The sequence below is a fragment of the Triturus cristatus genome, chromosome 8 (genome assembly GCF_964204655.1).
Source record: "Triturus cristatus chromosome 8, aTriCri1.1, whole genome shotgun sequence".
Lineage (NCBI taxonomy): Eukaryota > Metazoa > Chordata > Amphibia > Caudata > Salamandridae > Triturus > Triturus cristatus.
The window spans coordinates 1169548854-1169571240 of NC_140591.1; the positions used below are offsets into that span (position 1 = coordinate 1169548854).

Here is a 22387-nt window from a genome sequence, read left to right on the forward strand (position 1 = left end):
GATGCACTGTTAACTGACAGCTTTGTTGCAGAAATCTGCTGCAGTCAAATAAGTATTACTCCACTCTTAATGTGTGTCATGAGTTTGGTAAAAGCAAGCAAACACCAAAAATAAAGCATGCAAGTATTGCTGGTTCTGTTACTTTTGAGACATTGGGCATTGACAGTGAGTTTTAGTGGCTTAGTGAGGTTTACCTTTATCTCTGAGGAGCTTCCTACTTTTTCACACTACTTCACCTTGTTTAAAGCGAACAACGCCGCTCAAGTGTATGTATATACTGTCAGGGCAAGTCTCTGCTCTCTTCCTCGTTGTATGGCCGGAGCCAGCCACTGCCATCATTCCTTGCAGCCTTCCTTGCTGTGGCCTTCGCTACTTCACCCATGCCCTTAATTGGTGGGTCTGGTCTAGCTTAGATTTGGGGTGGGCTGGGACACCTTCCTTCCCCATTCCATTCCAGGCCTGTTACACTTCCTGTTCTTGTGGGAAAATACTACCTTCTGGTGTTCTTGTGAGAGTTGGTGGTCATCTTGGTTCTTGCGGGAACACAAGTGATATTGTTCTCATGAGAACGAGCAGCCATCTTGGGTGGTGGCAGCTTTACAAGTGCCCTGCTCCCTTCCCGCATCGCTAGTCAACAGTGGCTAGTCGAGGAAGAAGGAGCCAGCTCTGAGGGTGTCCCGTCCCCAGCTGCTAAGAGGCTGTCACACCATTTGAATGATGTGGTAAGCCTCGTGGCCATCTTGGGAGCTGGTGAAGACCAGGTCTTGCATCCTTTTTCTCATCAGGTTGGGGGACATGTAGCTTGCTTGGTAAAAGGTAGTATCTGTTGAACCACTGCCTGTGATTGCAAACGAGCAGAGAAAGACTGGAGAGAGTGGTAGCACAGGTGAAGGTAGGAACATGAGACTGATGAGTGGTTTCAAATGAGAGAATGTCTGACCTGTGATAGGTACAAATTGATAACTACAGATAAAGTGGTCAAAGTGTGTTTAAGACACCTTAGGATCACGGGCATGAGTCATTAATCAAGAGGAATCCTGGCAATAGGAGTCCCTGACGGACAGAAACACCGCGAGACTGTTAGAAAGAGACATTGGTGCAAGACACCATATGGAGATAAGAAACAATAATAAGAAATAATAGACATAAGGTCCTGGTATATAGCTGTAGCAAGGGTCTGACCTAAGACTCACATTAGGTACACGCTCTGTGGTCTTTTCCTGTAGTGTATTACATCCATCTGTGTGTAGAGAGAGGTGCTCCTTCTTAGTCGCAGACATGCACCACTCACCTACTATCAGGACAGACCACCTTTCTTGCAGTTACACGGTGTCCTCATATCATTCTAAAATTGATTGCACTTCATCATCTTCTCATCCGGCTTTACATTGACATTTCTTCCTCAGCCCTGCGGTGATGTGTTTCTTGAGTTGAGCTCATAGCAGGTGCACCAGGGTGAGGGCGAAGAATGGCTGCATTCTGCCCTGTATAGATAAAAGGTCTAGCTTGACAAGCATATATACATACAGACACACGCACACTACATCAGAGGAGATGATGGAGGTGACCTGAGCTTAATATCTGCACATTTGATAGTGATAAGCCCTTTTCAAATCCAGACAGTAACTCTGGCAGACCCCTGTCTCCACTGCCCTATACAACATCCGACAATAGTGTCTGCCGAAGATGATGAAATGATTGGTGGTGAGTGGATTTCGAAGCTAAGAGAAATATTTTTAACTTGTAACTTTCAAAGGAAGGCGAGAGAGCCCTGGTGCCACCGGGGACAAGAACTATATACCACAGTGGGAAACGTAAGAACCTTTTAGGGGCAGTGCTACGATCACCTATCAATGGTGTGACAGTTGACTTAGCTTGGAACACTGGTACTTCAGAACCAGCTTTAATTAATAAAATAAGGCAGAATCCAAACCTGATGCAGTGTTAACATTGGAGGGAAGCGATGACCATAAAAACCCTGAATAAAAAGAACTGGCTTCAGAGGGTCCAACCCTGATAAACTGGGACAGTAGTGGGTTTTGGTAAAACTGCCTCTGCTCTAATGTTTAATCTGATCCTACACCAACAGCTGAATAAATTAATAAACACTTGCTACTAAACCATCATTAAACCCTGGCTTAAGGAATTTCCCGCTCCTGATCTACATTTTTTTGTAACATTGGCCACTTCAATATCTTGCAGGGACTAGTTCAACATCTTCAATTGGCAACTACACACTGAGTGTTGCATCTCATACAGACCTCGCCTCCATGAGCATCACAACCTTGTTAAACTTGCAACCACTTCAATTCACTTCAGCCTGATGCACAGATGCATTTGAGCTGAACAGCTTCAAGATGTACTTCAATTAGTGTGCAAGTGTGCATAAACACAGCTTCAACCCTCTCATATATGGATCAGCTCTTTTCCTGGCTAATCCCCCTGGGCATGATTTGAACTGAAATCTAAGTAGGTCACCAGGTCTAACCCATGTAACCGCATTCATGTGGTTAGAAAATTAGACTTTTTAATAATTTGACTGGCTCTAATTTTTGAGTTTAGGCAGATTTTCCCCCCGGGTTTCCCATTTTTCATCACAATATTTGAACAACTTGACCAATCTCATTTACTCTCAATTGTTACTTACTTTATGTTTTATGTTTACAAAAACTTTGTGTGCACCTTTAAGTTCTAAATTTCTCTACTATTTTGTTGCGTGATTGTACTGTTACATAGCAAATTGAATGTTTTCTATGAGGAGTGCCCTGCTGTTGTGACCCTAGCTGCAAAGGTGAGAAAAGGAACCATTTACATAATATGTTCACCTGTATTGATTCGAATGCTAGCCATTCCCTGCCAGGCTGTCTCTCACCTTGGAGTTTATTCAGTCATATTTAGTCTACTCTGGGTCAAACAGCTGCTACACAGCCTTAGCAGTAAAGATACAGAATTTTAAATTGAGTGCAAGTGTCATCATTTAATTTTTGTTATTGTGTATTTTTTTTTCTTTTCAAAAATGGGGATGGACTTTGCTTTCCTGTGTGGCATGACAGTCGCAATGGAAAGAGAACTGTGCAAGACAAGGGGACCCTCAAATATGCAGAAAATTTGGAAGCAGGAGCTAGAAAAATTCTTTGGAGCTTGGGAAGAAGACAAACAGCAGATAGCCCAGGAAGAGGACTATGAAAAGGATGAGATGAAGGCCTATAAAGAAGAACTGGCCTAGGCACCCATCCACGCCAGAAACAGAATATCTGCAAGAAGCTCCACAGCCAGTGAAATGGCCATAAAGATGGTGTAAGTGGAGTGTAAGAAGGCGGACAAAGCTGCAGGTGTACCTGACCAGGCAGACATGGAGAGCAGGAGTAGTTTCTTACCTGTAACTCCAGTTCTGTAGTAGGGGTATCTCTGTAATAGTCATAATCATGTGAATAGTACCGCCCATGTGCGTGGACCTCGGAGCACTTCAATAGATATAGATAAGGTGTCTTCCACTGCAGTCCTGCATAGACACTTAAGAGATAATAAAAGACAATAATGCAGCCTGAAAAAACCAGGCTACTTAGAGATCCCCTACTACAGAATTAAGAATTTCAGCAGGCCACAGAAAAAACCTGAGAGAAAGCATTAAGAAACACAACTTGCCCTGGGGGGTGGGGGAGGGAAAGATGGCATCCGCTCTAACTGAGGTCATGAAGCAGATGGAGATTAAATCTCAGAAACCAACTGCTAGCATTGATGAATAGAGCTTTAAGTGTGGGAAATCTTCGGCCACACCTTCCAAAACAGGGTTTAGCTTGTTTGCCAGTGATCTAGAAAATTGGTGCGAGGTGTCTGAGCTTGGTTACACCATGCATCAAAAAAGAAAGGCTTAGTGGGAAGGGAAGGCAATGTATTGGGAGAACACTCAAATTAGATTTTAATAAACTGCTTTTTTTCTTTTGATTCTTCGGACTGCACCAACATCCACATTGTGCGGTTAGGTGATCAGAAATACCCACTAAACGGGAATTTTAGCAGTAGCTTAAGGAAATGTCTTGACTTTGCCTGAGTTTTCCTACTACAGCCATGCCTGCTATCTCAACAACACCAGTTCAACGTCGTCTAGTTGGAACTACAGATGAATGGATGGTTCAAGGTGCACTTGACTTCATCTCTGCCTTGACAAAATTGTATGATAGTTCAGACCATGTAACCTGAAGCCTCGAAATCTTGGAGCAAGAGCTACAACCATCTGTGAATATGGGTCGCTGAAGCTTCTAGCCCCCTTCATCAAGATCTGACTAACGCTTGGCTTGCATGATCTGCTGGCTTAACCTACTAACCTGGTTTGATCTGGAACAATTGGCCCCTTTTCCCTTGATGACTTCGATTCTATGCCTGTGATGTTTTAAGGGTTTTCTTACTTGACACATTGATTACCTTTGGAATTATTGCCTAATTTGTTTTATCAATATTATCCAAGACAATCTTGGGCACCTGTTACTCGTTTTATACAAACTTGGTGTCGATTTTCAAGTTCTTTGTGCCTTAATTGCATTATTGTTTGATAGTGATGGTACACACCAACTCGCACATTCTAGGCCGTCTACATCTGGAGGCACCCTGAGGTCATGCCTGCTCCCCTTCCCCTACACTGAAACGTCCAGAATAGGACCACACAGGAATCAACCACAGACACTTCATCTTTGCTGCTAAGCAAGCCCACATTCAGGCGGATAACTACCAACATGCACATACAACCAACCACTCTTGCGCCTGCATTATGATACAGTCACAAATCGTGATGCAATGCGATGGGGAAAATGTGCCGAAAATGAAGGGGGGGGGGGAGCATAATTTGTTTACCCAGACTGCTTTGCGTAATTATTCCTCATTCCTTCAGTGCTTTAAATGGGCCGGTACTGCCCAGCACGGGGTATCTGCACTTTTTTATTTTGAGAGGGAGTGTACCAGCACTTTTCAATAGTGACCTAATACTTTTAATTGGAGAGTACCGGCACTTAGCAGAAACAAGCATGTACTCTAGTACAGAGTACCTGCACTTCTATTCTTCCATTTCAAGCACTGCCCAGAATACTGAACAATGCTGTACCCGAAGATTAAAACACACTGTGGTATCAGTAATTATGGGTGCAGCATCAGCGGTCTGGTACCCCCACATAAATAATAAGGGAACTGAAGCACTATGGAAAGAAATTACAAATGTACTATGCACTTTGTGACCAGCCCTCATTTGAATTGTATATAGTGGCCTCCAACGTTAACTGAAAGTTTCCACCCAAATCAAATTCTTCACCATACCCACCCCTGAGTCACTATTACCTTAAATGTTATTCTTTAAATATACTCTCCTCCCGTTGGTGCGAAATATTGGACTTCTTTTCCCTGAGACATTGACATTCCACAGTAGGTATTAGAAAACACGATGTTTACAGATGTGCATCATGTTTGTTTACATTTCGCTCAGGCCATTTTATTCCTACGTACAAGTTAAGTGAGCACTTGCAAGTCTAGGTGCAGTTAACTATGTCACTCTATCCATGCCTCCACTTATCCACCCCTTAAAAAATAAATACACCTGCTTGTGTGCATGACAGCGTACACACAGGGGGGCTAAGAGTCCAATACATTATGCACTGCATAAGTTACATGTTTTACAGACAGTTTAGTATCTATGCTATGACTTTTCTTTACAAACAGGCTTCGAGGCCTTGTTGTCTAAGTGTACAGGGAATTCTCAACACCGGCTTTTCAAGCAAGCAAACACAGCTCCCTTACCTGAGGCGTCGTCTGCCAGCGAGTCGGCTTCCCTCGGTTTAGAATCCATTATCCCTGTGGCCCGGATGTGAAGCTCGCTGAGGTACAAAAAAGAAGAAAGGTGCCTTTTAGCCATGCGAAGCAAAGGTTAGATACGAGTCGGCCACGCAACGGCGGCCGCTTCCACCTGGCTCTCTACAGGGACAGCCCCCACACCCAGACACATAAACAAAGGGTGATGGACACGGAGATATGCGATGCCTGACCAACAGCGCGAGGCCATGAAACATTAGATTACTGCACGCGCTGAGCATAACCTGCGTGAAGAGAAGCCTCGCCACACTCAGTTACTGAACGCGGTCAAAAAGAACAGCTGTAGCTTATAATGTATCACTTATTTAACCTTTTTTTTTATTTGTACATAACAGCATTAGGCTTACCTTTTCTACTGCCAAAGACACAGTTTCTCTAAGGCCTATGCTAGATGCTTAAACATCGTATTAAAAAAAATAAAAAAAAGTAAGAATAGAATGTAGCTACATTTTTAAACCTTGACACGCTACATGAATTGCATGCATTTTTGACAGCACTAGCGCATAGGAGCCCATTTTATAAGTTATTTCATGTTCATTCATTTCGACGTTTCCTCTAGAAACTGCTGGCAGATGGGCAAGGGGCGTTAATGCCCCGGGTACTTACCGGTAATCTTCCTTACTCCGAGTCCTTGTCTTCCTCGCCACAGTAATCACTAATGAGCCTTCGGCTCCCACAGAAACTCCAAGTATAAATTCTACATTCTAGTCTCCCTCCAATATGGCCCCCAACCACACAGCCAATCCCATAAAGGGACACATAATGCACCATAACGACCTGAGAAACCAAGCCGCAGACATGAAGCCAAAAAGAGGGCCGGGAGGGAAAGGGAAACTATACTGTGGCGAGGAAGACAAGGACTCGAAGTAATGAAGATTACCGGTAAGTAACCAGGGCATTACCTCCTCGTCCGTCTTCCTCGCCACAGTAATCACTAATGAGCCGATACCAAAGCATATCAGCTTCATGCAAGAACAGAGTCCACCAGCAAAAGTCAGCATCAAGCAAAACTTTATTACAAAAACAGGAAAGAGACAGAGAGCCTCCAACCTATGGGACCCCGGAACCCAGCACAGAAGAGGCAAAGGCAACCGAAGCACCACCACCAACCTGAAGACGGTAGTGCGACATGAAGGTATGAGGGGAAGACCAAGTGGCAGCACGGCAAATATCCTCCATGGACACCCCCTTGAAAGCGGCCCAGGAGACAGCAACCGAACGAGTGGAACGTCCCTGAACAGGAAGGGAAGGAGCCAAGGAAGAAGAACCGTAAGCCAATAGAATAACATTCGTAATCCAACGACAGAGTGGAGAGGGAAGGACGCAAACCCCTACGGGACAAACCAAAATTGACAAACAAATTGTCCACTTTACAAAAAGAAGAGGTCCGATCCAGGTAAATCAACAATGCGCGCCGCACATCCAAAAGATGCAGCAACGACTCATCCTCAGAAGACTGATCAGGACAAAGAACCGGAAGAATCACCTCAGCAGAACGGTGAAAAAACGAATTCACTTTAGGAACAAAAGTGGGGTGAGGACGCAATACAACACGATCCTCCAGAACACACAAAAAGGGAGCAGATCTCAGGAAGGCACCCAGCTCCCCAATCCTCCTGGCAGAAGCAACAGCCACCAGAAAGACTACCTTAAGAGTCCAGAATTTCAGGTCAACCGACTCCAAAGGCTCAAAAGGAACCGATTGCAGTGCATGCAGAACCAGGGGAAGATCCCAAGGAGGAGAAGACAGAACAGGACGGGGACGCTGAAAGGCCAGAGACTTCGACAGCCGCGACACCAACGGCGACACAGAAACCAAAGGAAGAGCATGAAACGCCCGAATGGCAGCCCACTGTGCACGAAGAGTAGAGATGGCCAACCCCAAATCAAAACCCTCATGCAGAAAATCAAGAACGCGGGCAGGATCCAAATTGGATAGAGAAAGATCGCGCCTAACGCACCAGGCAGCAAAGTTGTCCCAGTGTTTGGCATAGGAACGTAAAGAAGACGGACGCCGGGAACGCTGAATAACACCAGCAACAACTGCCGAACACCCACCCCGAATCAGGGAGTCCCTCTCAAGAGCCAGGCCCGCAGACCCAAGGACCGGAACACCGGAAGAGGAAGTGGAGGCCCCAGCAGAGGATAGGGAACGAATGGCAACTTCCACCCCGAGCCCACCGCCAACTCCAACAAGAGGGGAAACCATGGGCGGCGACGCCAACCCGGCACAATCAGAAGAACAAGTGCCCCCTCCCTCTTGATCTTCTGTAACACAATGGGGATCAGGGGAACAGGAGGGAACGCATACAACAGGCCCTTCGGCCACAGGAAGGACAGAGCATCGATCCTCCATGCCTCCGGACACGGCATAATTGTGCAAAAGCAACGGATCTTCGCATTGAATCGGGAAGCAAACAGGTCCACAATCGGAGACCCAAACCTCTGACGCAAAACCCTGAACATCCGGCGCGTCAGGGACAAGGAACCCATGGACAGAAAGACTCTGCTCAGGCAGTCCACAACCACGTTCTCCAGACCTGGAAGGTAAACAGCCGACAGCGACTGCAGGTGCAACTCCCCCCCCCCCCGAACAAATCTGGTAACTGAGGGAACTGAGCGAAGGAACCCGGCAGCCCCCCTGATGATTGAGGTACGTCATGACCACCTGATTGTCCGTCCGGACCTGAACATGATGACCCATGAGAAGATCCGAAAAGGCCAACAGACCCAACTGGACAGCTTTCAGCTTCCTGTAATTCGATGAACAACACCGCACAATCGGATCCCAAAGACCCTGAGCCGAAGAATCCCCCAGAGTAGCACCATAGCCCAAAAGGCTGTCATCGGTAGCGAGGACCCGAGAATGAATCACCAGAAAAGGACAACCCCTGGAGAGATGAACCACGTCCAACCACCACTCCAGGGCCACCCGAACCCCCACTGACACAGGAATCAGGAGATCGAGATCCTGAGAACAGGGGTCCCAATGCAGCAAAATGTGGGACACCACGGGATACATGTGAAGGCGAGCCCAAAGAACCACAGATAGGGAAGCGGACAGGAGACCCTGAACCCTCAACCAAAGTCTCGCAGGCTGGGAAGGACGGGACAGCAGGGAGCGAACAGCACAGAGAAGTGAATCCATCCGAGCAGGTGGCAGGAACACTGATCCCAACAGAGTCTGAAAACGAGCCCCTATGAAAGTCAGATCCTGCGTAGGAACCAGTGAGGACTTCCCCCACATTCACCAGGAAGCCGTGCTGTTCCAGAACCTGGCAAACCCTCCGGACATGGATCACCACCTTAGAAAGAGAAGAAGCAGAAATCAATAAATCGTCCAGGTAGGGAAACACCTGAATGCCCTCCCCATGTAAATGACCAATGACAGGAGCCAGAACTTTTGTAAATACCCTGGGAGCAGAGCAGAGACCAAAAGGCAGTACCTGAAATTGGAAGTGCCGACCCAGGACACAGAACCGCAGAAAACGCTGACTGGCGGGGTGAACAGGCACATGGAGATAGGTGTCTTGGAGATCTATGGAGGCTAGAAAGTCTCCCCGAGAAATCAGAGGTAGGATCAACTTCAGAGACACCATCTTGAAAGTCTGAGGAGGAACGAACCCATTTAGCCATTTCAGGTCCAGGACAGGTCGCAGATCCCCCGTGCGCTTGGATACCAGGACAGGATGGAGTACACCCCCAACCCCCGCTGAGCCTCTGGAACCGGAACCACAGCACCCTTGGCCAGAAGAGAGTCTATACCGGCCAAAAGCCGGTATAGACAGTGGAAGGGGCACCCCGGCCACGCCCCTACCACGAAAGGGCTGGTGAACACGGCCCCTACGAGCAGGCCCAAATGCATGGGTAGCACCAAAACAACAGAAACGACCAGTCCGATCTGGAGCCAGCAGTTTCCTATCCTCCGCAGTTTTCTTCACCATATCCTCCAAAGGAGGACCAAAAAGCTTGACACCAGTAAAAGGAATCTTCATGAGCAAAGACTTCTGGGCAGCATCAGCCTTCCAGGAGCGCAGCCACAACTGGCGCCTAGCCGCCACTGAAGAACCAGCCGCAGAAGCCGCTGCACCCAAGGCATCAAAAGAAATGTCCGAAAGCAGACAAACCTGTTGGTCCATCATAGCCAACGTAGAGGAGACATCCTCTCCCTGGTCCAACAGTTCAGCCAAGGACTGAAAATCCTTCAGCAAGGACTGAATGGCATAAGATGAATAAGTGGCCGCCCTGATGGAAAAATTGGGAGCAGAAAAAGTGTGTTTCACCGCCCCATCCACCTTCCGATCCACAGGAACCGCTGGGGAGGAATCCTCTGATACCACAGACCCCTGAGAGGACATCGTCCTTATCAACGAATCAACCTTTACAGAGGAAGGATATTTGGAAGAAAAATCCTGCAAAGGATAACGTTTCGCAAAGTAGCGCGGGAAAGCCCCTTTATCAACATCCTTCCACTCAGACTTCAACACCTTCACCACAGAAGAATGCACCGGAAGGTTATCAGGATCCGGACGTTGATACTGCGCAAAAAAAATCAGCCTCCATCGGAGCAACCGAATCAGGAAACAGCAAGTTGGCGCGAATGTCCCCCAGTACGTCCTTAAGATCAGTACCCGGCACAAAGCGACCTCGAACCTCCACATCCTCCTCAGCGTCAGAACCAACTTGGGAGGCAGGATCCGACCTGAGTTTCTTAGAAGGAGGCGCAGCCAACTTGCCACGCAAGGCAGAAGACACAGCGGAATCAATCATCTGTTGGAGTACAGATAAAGGCGGCAAAACATCCTGAGACCCAGAGGCGACAGCCCCAAGGTCAGGAGCAACAGAATCACCAGCAACTTCCATCACACACCAAAGGAAAAAGCAGCAAAGGAAGAATCACCCAGCAGCAACAACAACAAGAAACAGCCCCTTAAATGGTCAACAGGTGCAGCAATTATCAGGACACGCCCCCAGCATGCAAAGAAAAAGAGCCGGAAGCCCGCACCCCGTAACACAACAATATCGCCACCGAAGACTGATCAGGACGTCAACACAGCTCCCAGAGAACAGCCGATGAAATGCCATAATACACAGGACCAAAGTAAGCAAATAGCGTGTGCAGGAAGCACGTAGAAAAGAGCGCCGACCGCAGAAGTCCGCTGAGGCAGGACGCGTGGTCGGCAGAAATGCAAAACGCGCCACGCAAGTCCGCTAAAGCAGGACATAGAGGCGAAGTCAAAGAAACGAGGCGGGACACCAAACGACCCGACCTCCGCCACGCCGGTGCCGCTGAAAGCCGAAACCGGAAAGGCACGTTGGAGAGGGGGACACAACGCAGTGAATAACCAAACATAACATGCCCCCCCTCATCCAAACGATTACAGGGCCCCAGAGTCCGCTAAAGCAGGACCGCTGCCCCACACTTACCTGACTAGCAGGAACACAGCACTCGGAGTAGTGCAGAAACAAAAAAACACGTCGTTATGGTGCATTATGTGTCCCTTTATGGGATTGGCTGTGTGGTTGGGGGCCATATTGGAGGGAGAGGGAGACTAGAATGTAGAATTTATACTTGGAGTTTCTGTGGGAGCCGAAGGCTCATTAATGATTACTGTGGCGAGGAAGACGGACGAGGAGGTAATGAAAGCGCCCAGGGAATCTAGAACAAAACTCGTCAGTAGAAGGGTGTGAATCACTCGAGTGAAAAACCTGGTACTGGGTGAGCTCTGGTAGTTGTTCTCAAACGAATCGAGGGAGAGAGGGATTCAAAGCTCTCAGTTTACTCCCTGCAGTTTCCACCTCTACCTCCCTTACACCTGAGCAGCAAGCAGGAAACTGTTGCAGGGCTAAGGTGGGGCTAGAGGTCAACTCTGTGCATTCATTGGTAATTAAGTGCCACGTGATGTCACTTTGCAGCCCCAGGCATGTCCTTGAATTGGCTTCCATGGAATGGGCCGATGCTCTTTTTCTCACTTTGTGTAGGTCAACCTGTAGGAATGCTCTGAGCTAGATTTTAAGCTTCAGGGAATGATGCTGTGGTAGAGTATGTGGAGGAAAGGAGGCCCCTGCCATATGATGGTCAATGGAAAAAGCACAAATTTTAAGAGCATTCTGTTGTAAGCATAGAGCCACAGGGAGTCTTGAAGGTAGGAGGCATGCCATGTTTTGTATGTGTTGGAGGGAGGTGGTCTGGAAAGCCTGGAGGACGAAGTAGATCCTACTTCACTTGTCCAAGTTGTATTAGTAACCTTGAGGCAGGATGGATAGATGGACAGATACCTGCTGATTCTATAAAGTGAAAAAAACCTGGTACCCTGGTAAATACAATTCTGTATAACCTTTCCTTGGGGACTAGAGAGATGTTGTGGTAGAGCAGGAAGTCAATATAACATATCACTGAGGCACGAGGGAAAGTTTGGAGGTACTCAAGCACCGCATGGCATTGTCTTGCTGTTAAAATCAAGGATACCAGCATTAGTGAAATTGATTTCTTCGTTCAGTTGTTAATAGCCAGAAGTCAAGATGTTGAGGGGATGCACATGAAAGAAGGAAGTTTTAGCCCAGTCCAGACATAACTTGCATGTCTTCAACATATATTTATGCAGACAATCCAAATGTTCTGATGATGTATTTTATTTTGAGATTCAGCAAATTACTACACATCTCTTTGTGGCATCCTGTGCAAAGTGTACTAATGGAACGATCATCACTGGAACTACGTGTTCCTGGTTTTAGCGATAGTCCAGTCAGTAGTGCACCCTACTGTGGAGGTTGTCATTTGTTTTTAAACTTTATTTAATTAACCTTTTTTCGTGTTTTCATAAATAGGACACAAACTCAGGAAATGTCTACAGAGTCATACAGGCAAATCGGTGAGACTGATATGAATAAAAATAATGCCAATAACAAAAATCTGTTTACAGTGCAAGAACAGTTTAAACTTAGGGACGGTTTACAAATCGACCAGGTCATGTATTTCCCTCACATTGTGGACAAGTGTTTTTCAAACTCTCTTCACAATTGCTACATAAATGAAATCTATGAATGAGCATCAGACAACATTTCCAGAATCAGCAATATAATTCTAGCAACACTTTTACATGGATGACCCAATTTTGATTGCAAACACTGTTAATACTTCACAAAAACAAATGTCACAGCCATATAATGTAAAACAAAGAAAATGAAACTAAACTTTGACAAATTCACTAACATTCAGTGCGCACAGCAGCACAAAATACACTCAAAAGTGGTTCAAAATGAAGCAGATCTAACCAGAAGAAAGGATGCAAAGAGCACTGTTGAGGTCATTGGAAGACTCAATTGCTGAAGAAGTTATCCTTCATTTATGTTTCTGGGATTATGTACATAATCACCCTCCTGTCCATTACTACTTCTTCACAAATCATGTCCCCGCAGTCTTTTTTTTGTTTTTAATCGAACTTTGACATTTTCATTTGTTACAGACAATGAAGCAAGGCACTGTAATAACAGTACATGGATTTGATTGACATTAAGTAGATACATGCGTGCATACATGAGCTTCTTAAAGAATGATTGAGCTAAATATGTGATGAGTCTGTGGAGGCTGTAATCTGCCGGTTTGAACCATCCTCATTGGATGTAATTATCAAAACGAAAGCTTTAGTGAGGTAGAAAGCACAGTATCCTACCTCTGGTCCTGGTGTTGACAAATGGCAGATTTCAGGTGCCTTTTATCAGCCAATGAGTAATAAGACTAAATTGAATCAGGCAGAGGGCAGAGCCCTGTGGGACAAAACAGGATTGTGGTATGGCAGCTGAAGGGATGTGAGGGAATGACAGGGGGTTTCTGATACCTTTGGACAGGAAGGCAGGGATTCAGTCAAGAGAATAGTGAAAATACTTCAAAAAGGGTAGAGGATGGGATCCTCGGTGAAAAAAAGTTCTGTAATTATGAAACAGATATATCTTAAAAAATAATTTCAGACAATATAGCATTGGTATTTCATATAGCCTTTGTGATTTATTTAAAAAAGTACCCTAAAGAGAGTAGTCTCAGGCTTTGTGCTCGCATGTGCACACTGATCACAGGCCATCTTCTCTTTGGCAAACTAGATAGATTCTGAGGTGGAGACATTACCTCTGCAAATTAGACACAGGCTGAATAACTGATGCCTGTTAAAAAAAAATACAAAAGTTCAAAAACATCCAAACACCTAGAGGAGGAAAAGTAATGCAGTTTGGCAGGGCAGGTGAAGTTTATTATATTTAGAAAGGGAAGTTGGCAGCCACTAATATGTGAGTGGGGGTTCGAAGGAGTGAACTTTCCAGTTAAACCTAAAAAAATAAATGAAAAATAAGTAGCTACTGGGGGGATCTCCCCTGCAGATTAATGTACTGATTTAAAGAAAAGCTTTCAAATTGTTCTCAAATTAGCTATTTAATTGTAACATATTGCTACCCATTTTATTTTTGTTATGCTAAGGTTCTTTTTTATATCTGTGTTGATAGTTCAAAGCCATGTATTATATTTGCACCTTTGTTGTCAACAGTGTTGAACAGAGCCAGCCGAAAGATTCAGTAAGATGGATGGACGGTGTCACCAAGTCTCACCGGAAAAACTATGCCAACTGTATAATGATATAATAAGAAAAACATAACCAAAAATATAACCAAAGACAAAAGATGTGTAATATAAAACAAAGAGAAACTATGTCATCATTTAGTTTTTCTCCTAGTTTACCTACCCCCCCCAAAAAAAACTAAAATGTCAAAAACTAATTAATGCCAAAATAAAACATTAACTTCATAATTTAAGCTCAATTTAACAGCCTGTTAATATAATGTTCTTTTATTAGATACAAATCTCAGCCACCTGAACAGCCTTGACAGCTTATTTGCATCACGAAAGCAGCTTAGATGCTAAAATATGTTCCATTTGTTTTTTTCCCTTTCTCTGCCCAGGTGAGCATTTGCAGACACACCTTCCAGGCAGCGCCGCTCCTCACCTCACGCATGGCCTGTTTGTATGTTCGGAGAGGCCTCTCCTCATTTGCAGTTGCTATGTTATGACAACATCCCGCTTGTCCAGGAGATCAAGGTAGGATCGCGCCTATTTGACTGTGGTTTTTCTTGTACGGAGAAAACATCTTCCTCGTAACGCATGCGATTCCGGAGCCTGAGGGGAAGTGATTTGTGGTCCAGATTACAAAGTGGAATTTATTTTTGCGGCGAACAACAGGTGCATTTACTCCACTGATCTCGATCGTTGTCCCTAGCAGAACCAAGGAAGAATGACTCGCCTGTTCTCTTGCAATGTTAGCTCAATGCAGAGTGGAGTGTCGCCACTGCCCCTCAACTACTGGGCACAACTGGAGCTACCTGAAAATGCGTCTTTACAGCGGCAATGGCCTTTACCTAAGCGTGCCTTACTCCAGAATGTTGAGAATCGAGAGAGCCTCATTTTCACACTTTTCTTCCCAACGCTGTGGTCAGCTTGGAGCAGGTGACATTTCTGTAAGGAAAACACTGGGTCGGTAGTTCTTAATCTTTTGACTTCTGCAGACATGACTGAGCCGCCACTGGTAGTCGGGAACAGAACCCCCAAGCCATTTCTAACAATTTTACCTCAACAGTAGTACACAAAAATACATACTATATAAACTCAGCAATTTCCTTTGCAACTGAAACAAGCATTGGCATAGCCAACAGGTCTCGCTTTTGGGACCTCATAAGTGTTTAGCCATGCAACACTTAATGTTGTTTAATTAAGGATATTGTGCTGGATAACTAAACACTCATAATGTCCTAAAGGCGAGACCTATCGGCTATGCATTGGCGGGGCCCAAAGTAAATGCTAGGTACTCAAGGAACAGTGATAAGAGTCTCAGGAGATAGTATGTAGGGGAAAAGAAATCTTGGTTTTTAGGGACGAATGCTCCCAACCACCCAGGGGTGGTATGCTTCATCATGTGCCCTTACCCACATTGGTAGAAATGCTCTGTTAATGTGGGCTATAACCCGGAGAGACAGGGGGGCTTCTGAGGTGGAAATATCAGCCACCATGTAACTGTGGAGCCTGAACCTTCTGGTGTGGGAATAAACCTAATGTGAGATGCAGAGGGGAAAACTGTTAAAACTACCTACTGGTAGACTAACATTTTATTGGGATCTTCAGTAGGTAGAGTTAAAACGAATGGGAATTATTCTACCCTCATGGTGAGATTATCATATTTCTGCTCATTCAAATGCTCTAAATAGGTGCCCGCGGTTTCGTCAAGATCGATCATCTCTGAATACACCACTCAATTTAGAGGAATAAATAGTTAATTAAAAAAGGCGCCGAAACAAAGTGTAAGTATCCATCAGTGGAACATTGTTTTCCATCTTGCATGGACCTTTTGAAGACAATGTACATTGGGTTTAGAGACAGTAAAATAGACAATTTTCATTATTATTGGAGACAGCTTCAAATAAATGCCACTGCACTTGCGCATAGCGTTCCCGCAAGCATGCAACATGCAAAAGATAGCCCACTGAAAAACAGAAATACTAAGAGTACCTAGATGGTAATAACTCTGAAACATAAGTTATAGCACTGCCTCCACTCGCGTTAGAGGAGAGGGGACCAATGCTGAAAATATATTTAACTGTACACATCAGTGTTCATATGTTGAAACATAACCCAAAAGGACCCAGATGGCTCAGTAGTAACTATAAGGCAATGGTATTGCCCAATAAAATAAATGGGGATATCATGGGCGGTCTTGTTGAGTGTTTTAACAAACATCCAACCGCCTATACCATTGTAACAGAATTACAAACTTATGGCAGGACGATAATAGTTGTAATGTCAGGGTGAAATATGGCAGGTGTAGTCATTTGCGTGTTATTCATCCATGCTGGAAGGCACAAAAGGAGGAAAAGTCAACCAGAATATGACAGACACGGAGCAGTCGGGTAATTTATACATAACATGATATGTGTGGCACCTAAAGCAATACAGAATGCAAATCGTTTTCGGAGATCCTCCTGTAATTCAACAGAGGGTTAAACTTGGAGCATCAGGTTAAACAGAACAGTAAACCAAACTCATGAATTGGCGAAAAGGGTACAGTGAAGGACATGTAATTACAGTGTGTTGCGATATGTGCTGAGAGGTAAACAGAGCATCAGCGAGACTACGTGCAGAGTGCTCCGTGTAACTACAGTACTGACGCAGTGCGCCTGGACGAGCCGTAATGTGCTAAAGAAGGTCTACAAGATATGTGTAAAGATCCTATATTGTGAATAAAGACATCTGGTGTCTCCCTAGCTATGCTTTCCATTTGGCATAGGAGAAACGCTGTAACGGCTAAGAAGCCCCGCACCCCAGTAATTTGCAGCGAGCGTGGAGCGATGCACTCTGGGACCGGAAACGTGAGTATGATGGGAATTGAAGGAAAACTGCGACTGTATGGGAATTGAAGGAAAACTGCGACTGTATTAGAAGACTCGCAGACGTGCTAATTTGACTCATTGCAGCGTTTACATCCCCAATAATGGTTGCAGAGTGTAAAGTGTCAGGACACGTGCCAGAATATCATATCTACTTAAAGACTTAATGGCCTGTGGAAATGTGCTTGCCACACATTTGCATCGTATATAAATATTTAGCTATTTCTTTTTTGCGGCTCATTATAATAACGTGTGTACCATGAATGGAAATGGCGTCCTTCTCTGAAAATTCTCAAAGGAATAAATGATGTGATGGACATACATAATGAAAATATATGACAAAAGAAATTATGGTATGTTGTTGACAGCGTTCATGTATGTGTAAGTTACACCTACACACTGAACTAATGTCCCAGCAACATCTAGGTTATGTCATCGTTTAAGTCGTGCCTCGGGGTTTCCAGAATGAACACCCTGCGTTATTCTTTCTTGAATAATGCGAGTAATCATTTGCCATCAAAAGGCAAACCAACAAGCGTATCCATAAATATTACCAGGAAAGAAGAATGCCATGAACCAGGTTTGTTTATTTTTTTAATGTTATTCCTTGTTTTGTATGCACGTATAACACGCTGTTCATACCACGAACATTCACCATGTTAATGCCGATTAATAGCTTCTCTCATGCAGCCTGCATAGATTCTGTCACAGAGACAAAGCCTTCATGAAGAGACTTGGGTAAAGACCCTTTGTAAACATTTTACTGCTGTTACAGGTTTGAAGGATATCACTGCAGTCAAGTTTATTTCTTTTATGGGAGGGGAAGCTTTCCGTATGTTTTCTTCTCTCACCCACGCTTTTGCTTCCTGGTGCAAACCTGAGGAAGAGGGAGCTTTTAGCCACACCAAAGCTGTGGAGACCTCTGTCCTAGGTTTGAACACATTAATGCTGTGCGTACAGTGTGCTGCCACCACCTCTTGTGCCAGGGAAAGCTAGAAGAAGCATACTTAAAAGAATATCCAGATTTTCAGATGTTACCTAAAGCGATGACTTCTAGGGTGAGCATGAATGTCCAATGGAAGGGCGTTCTAGTGGGTGGCTGGGAGGAAGGAGAAAGAGCATCTGCCTGGACGAGAGCAATTAAACTGAGGGACCTTAGATGGGTATTATAAAACACAGATTCCCATGCTGTGCAGAACTAAAGACCGGGCTGCAAACGAAAGAAGGAATGCTGTGTCTAAGGGTCCAGAGAAGCATACAAAGTTCTTTTTTAAACAAGCATTGGCCGCGCAGCAGTAAAAGTAACGCCGCGCGGCCGTGAACGCGAAAGTCATCGCAATCGCTGTGAAAGCGAAAGTGATCACGATGATGCGCTAAAGCACGCGAGGGATGCTTGCGCAGCAGAGCGCTTGTGCGCGTGACCGCAAACTGGTGGCTGATATGGTAGCACTTCGAAAAGCCGCTACTAAATGTTTCGCCAAAGTAGCGCATGCGCTGGCTCAGGCGAGACCTAAAAAGGTGACTGAGACAGAGACTGTATAAAAGCTAGAAGACCAGGATCTCATTATGCCAGGGTTCATTCTGCTCACGGGGAAGTGGCACTCTGCTTTGGCTGTAGAAATGCTTCAGCTCTGCAGAAAAGTGCAGGCTTGAAAGCATTCCAGCTCTGCCAAAATGTCCAGGCATGGAAGTATTCCAGTTCTGCCGAAAAGTGCAGGCATGGAAGTATTCCAGCTCTGACGAGAAGTGCAGGCATTAAAGTATTCCAGCTCTGACGAGAAGTGCAGGCATGAAAGTATTCCAGCTCTGCTGAAAAGCCCAGGCATGGAAGTATTCCAGCTTTGCTTTAGAGTGAATGCATGTAAGTATTCTAGCTCTGCTGAAAAGTGCAGGCATGAAAGTATTCCAGCTCTTCTGACTAGTGAATGCATTTAAGTATTCCAGCTCTGCTGTAAAGTTCAGGCATGTGCTTTCTCAAAAACAAGTACTGTAACTGCTTGGTGTCTGTAAGTGCCTGCTCATGTAAAGCCGTCGATGGAAGAAGGTGCAGCTTGGAAGAGACTTTTGGGCCGTTTGCCCGTCTATATATGCACAGATCATTGAGCAGTGGCTGTTGCTGTCAAATGAAAGGGGTGGGGCAGTGCAGGAAAGAATAACAAAAAAATTCAAAAGGGTATGTACACGCTTGCCGCTGCTTCGTTGCTCTGCTCCTGTCCCAGCAGTTCATGGGCTGGTGCACAGGCTGCCAGACTCTAGTGAGCTCCTCTCCCCAATCCAGATGCCGCTCTCATGCTGTTAATGCTATTACCAAGCATGAGTGAAGTGCCCGGATTGGTTGGAACGGGCTGGTTTAGCGCTCACTCAGGGCCTGGAAAGCTGTGCCTGTTCTCCACCCGGCTGTGCAACACAGCCCGGGTTGGAGAGATCTAAGTGCACATGTTGGACTGCCTGTCATAAGACAGCTGGCCAAACCGACAGGTGCACTTGCAGTGCCCACCACTAATCCTCCCTGCTGCAGCTGCTGTCCAGGAAGCCCCACCCTGGTAAGACTCGGCTTGACTGGCAGCCTGTAGGATAAAAAATTAAATTACAATAAAATAGTTTTAAGACCATTTCATTTTTCGTGATTGACTTTGCTGGGCTCACAGTAGTGGGGCTACACTCCTCCACCCTCATGCGGTAGTCACCACGGTGATTGAGCCCTTAGAGCACTGTTTTTCTAAGTTTGCAGATGCATATGATTTTCTAGAAAATCATCAGCAATTCATAACTGGTTTTAGTTAAATGCGGAGTGATAGTTCAGGTAGGAATATGTCTTATTGTCAACACTGAAGGTGCAATTTTACGCATGCTCCACACTGAACTATCAATAAGCTTCTGACTTAAATCTTTTTGAAATGCTGGTGATTTTTACCGATTATATTAACACATATATCAAATACACCAGGGAAGCATTATAGTAGGCTTTCATTAAGTATTATCGTTACCTGATGAAACAATTATCCTCGTATGAGGAACCACCTTTACAATCATTTAGCTCCAAATGCTCATTATTGACAGAAAATAATGGTTGGAGGACATTCAGGTCTGCAGACCACCTAAAGAGGCGCTACAGAACCCAGGAGTCCAGGGACCATTAGTTAAGAACCTCTGCACTAGGTAAGTATGCAGATTTTGGAATTCTAATGGTGCCTGCTTCAGCTGCGATTATGGCGCTAATCGTGGCCGGGGTCCCGGAGATTGAGGTTTGAATTTAATGCTCAGATTTCATTTTGAATATCGTCTTTGTCCTTGACTGGGTGTCCCTAACTAGCATGGGTTGAGTGTCTTCCCTCATTTTGTAAATGTTCTTGCGTCTTTATCATTCCTCACTTCCGCTCCCAGTGTTGCATGCTCTCAAAATGGATGCTACCGTGTAATGGTGCTTGTTCTTCTCGCAGACAGGATACTGCCGGGGAGCATATGATTAAGGGGTGGTGCAATATCTGCAGAGGGTCAGGAGTAATGCAATCTCATAGTTTGTGCCATTTTGTCGCAATCCTCAGTAGTTTGTTTTGTGACATCATACAGTTGATCCAGCACTCTATTGTCTTTAGGCCAGCAAATCATTCTTTACTTATTTTTGGGTGTTTTACTTCCAACTCGGAAAAGTTATAATAGAACGCTTTGCCATGAAAAAGGCAAATTTGCCCTACTGGATGATTGTAGGTACCCCACTAGTAGCAAACATTTTAATCATTTTAGCAACAAATGTTTCAGCTGTCATGGAATGGAGGAACTTCAGTTCAGGATACTTTGAGTATTTTCTTTTTCGTCACAGATAAGTAAACCATTCAGAGACGTTTAAGGCATGGGTAAAGTGGGCGCGGGCCCAGGGCTCCATACTTTCAGAGGGTCCCCTGATAGAGCCCACTCTGTTCAGTAAACAGTCCTGGCCTGATGACCTTTAATGATTCTTGAACATATATTGCTTTCAATATCGTTTTCCTTTAATGTGTTTTAATGCAGGCGATGTGTGGGAATTTATTAGACATTTTTCAGAAAAGGTAGTGTTTGTGTTTTTCAACACCATGCATCATACATAAAGTTTTAAAGATAGAAACAGGACATCGCATATGAGAAATGGAAAGGGGGCCCAGAGATTGTTTGCAATAATATTAGAGAGCTGCTGCTGTATTACAATTTAAAAAAAAACACATTACACTCCTGAATATTGGATGGAAACACTTTCAAAATTTAGACCAGTGTGCTTGTGCACTGTCAATGACCTAAGCCGAAGAGGGAATGAAAAAGCTAAAATTGGATCATAAATTCAAAGCGGTTTTGAACAGGGGCCGTCAAAATACGTTTGGCCCAGGGCCCCCAAAATCCTTAAGATGTCTCTAGGACCATTAGTCAATAGATACCACGATGATGTATAAACCATTAGCTATTGCATGCCATCTGCCAGGGAATAAAACCCTAAGGTGGTATGCAGACTGGGAAGCCTTTTTGTGAAGCTCTGGTCTATAACAGATTGTATGCCCTGACACATACTACTCTACATTCGCATCAGAGTCAAGGAAGCACACTTTTGTCTGTTGCCCAACCTTGGCTGAGACAAGGCAGCGATGGCTTTCATGTGTCATCAGCACCACTTTTATCTGGTGTCAAGGATTCACCAAGAATAGAGCACAAAGCAAAAGGCCATCTCTGATGCTGATAATAGAGCTGCTCAATGCTTATCTCTGACATCATGTATGTTACAGTGTCTGCATTGCAATTTCTGGTTTGAGACATGGCATTCCTCGATGATCTGGTAATAAAGCACTGAATACTCCAGATGAAGAGATTCCTCACTGGCTATAAACAACCTTATCTTCTCAATTGAAAGACCTGAGAGTGTATAGCAGGATTAACAAAGAACTGGGTATGATCCTCTGTACTGCCAGACTTGTACACTTCTGTTGCCGTGGCCAACTCTGGGTGATGCAAGAAGCAACTTACAGGGTTGCCTGAAAGTCCTGTAAATAATGTCAACATTTTGTCCCTTCAGCTCCAGCTTCAACGTCTCTATCTCTGCTTGAAGGTGGGAACCAGTGCCTCCAAAATGGACACAAACACTCTGCAGTTCATT

At 44.9% G+C, this 22387-nt stretch overlaps 1 protein-coding gene across 10 annotated transcripts in view; it reads right to left on the reverse strand.

Annotated features, from left to right (window-relative positions):
- CRACDL (CRACD like) overlaps positions 1-22387 on the reverse strand; it is a 494556-nt gene that overhangs the window by 158882 nt on the left and 313287 nt on the right. For all 10 annotated transcript variants that reach the window (XM_085622830.1, XM_085622825.1, XM_085622824.1 and 7 more), the window contains one exon: positions 5782-5858. In XM_085622830.1, the coding sequence (XP_085478956.1) occupies positions 5782-5830 (49 nt within the window). In that variant the 5' untranslated portion in view covers positions 5831-5858. The remainder of the gene's footprint in view (positions 1-5781; positions 5859-22387) is intronic.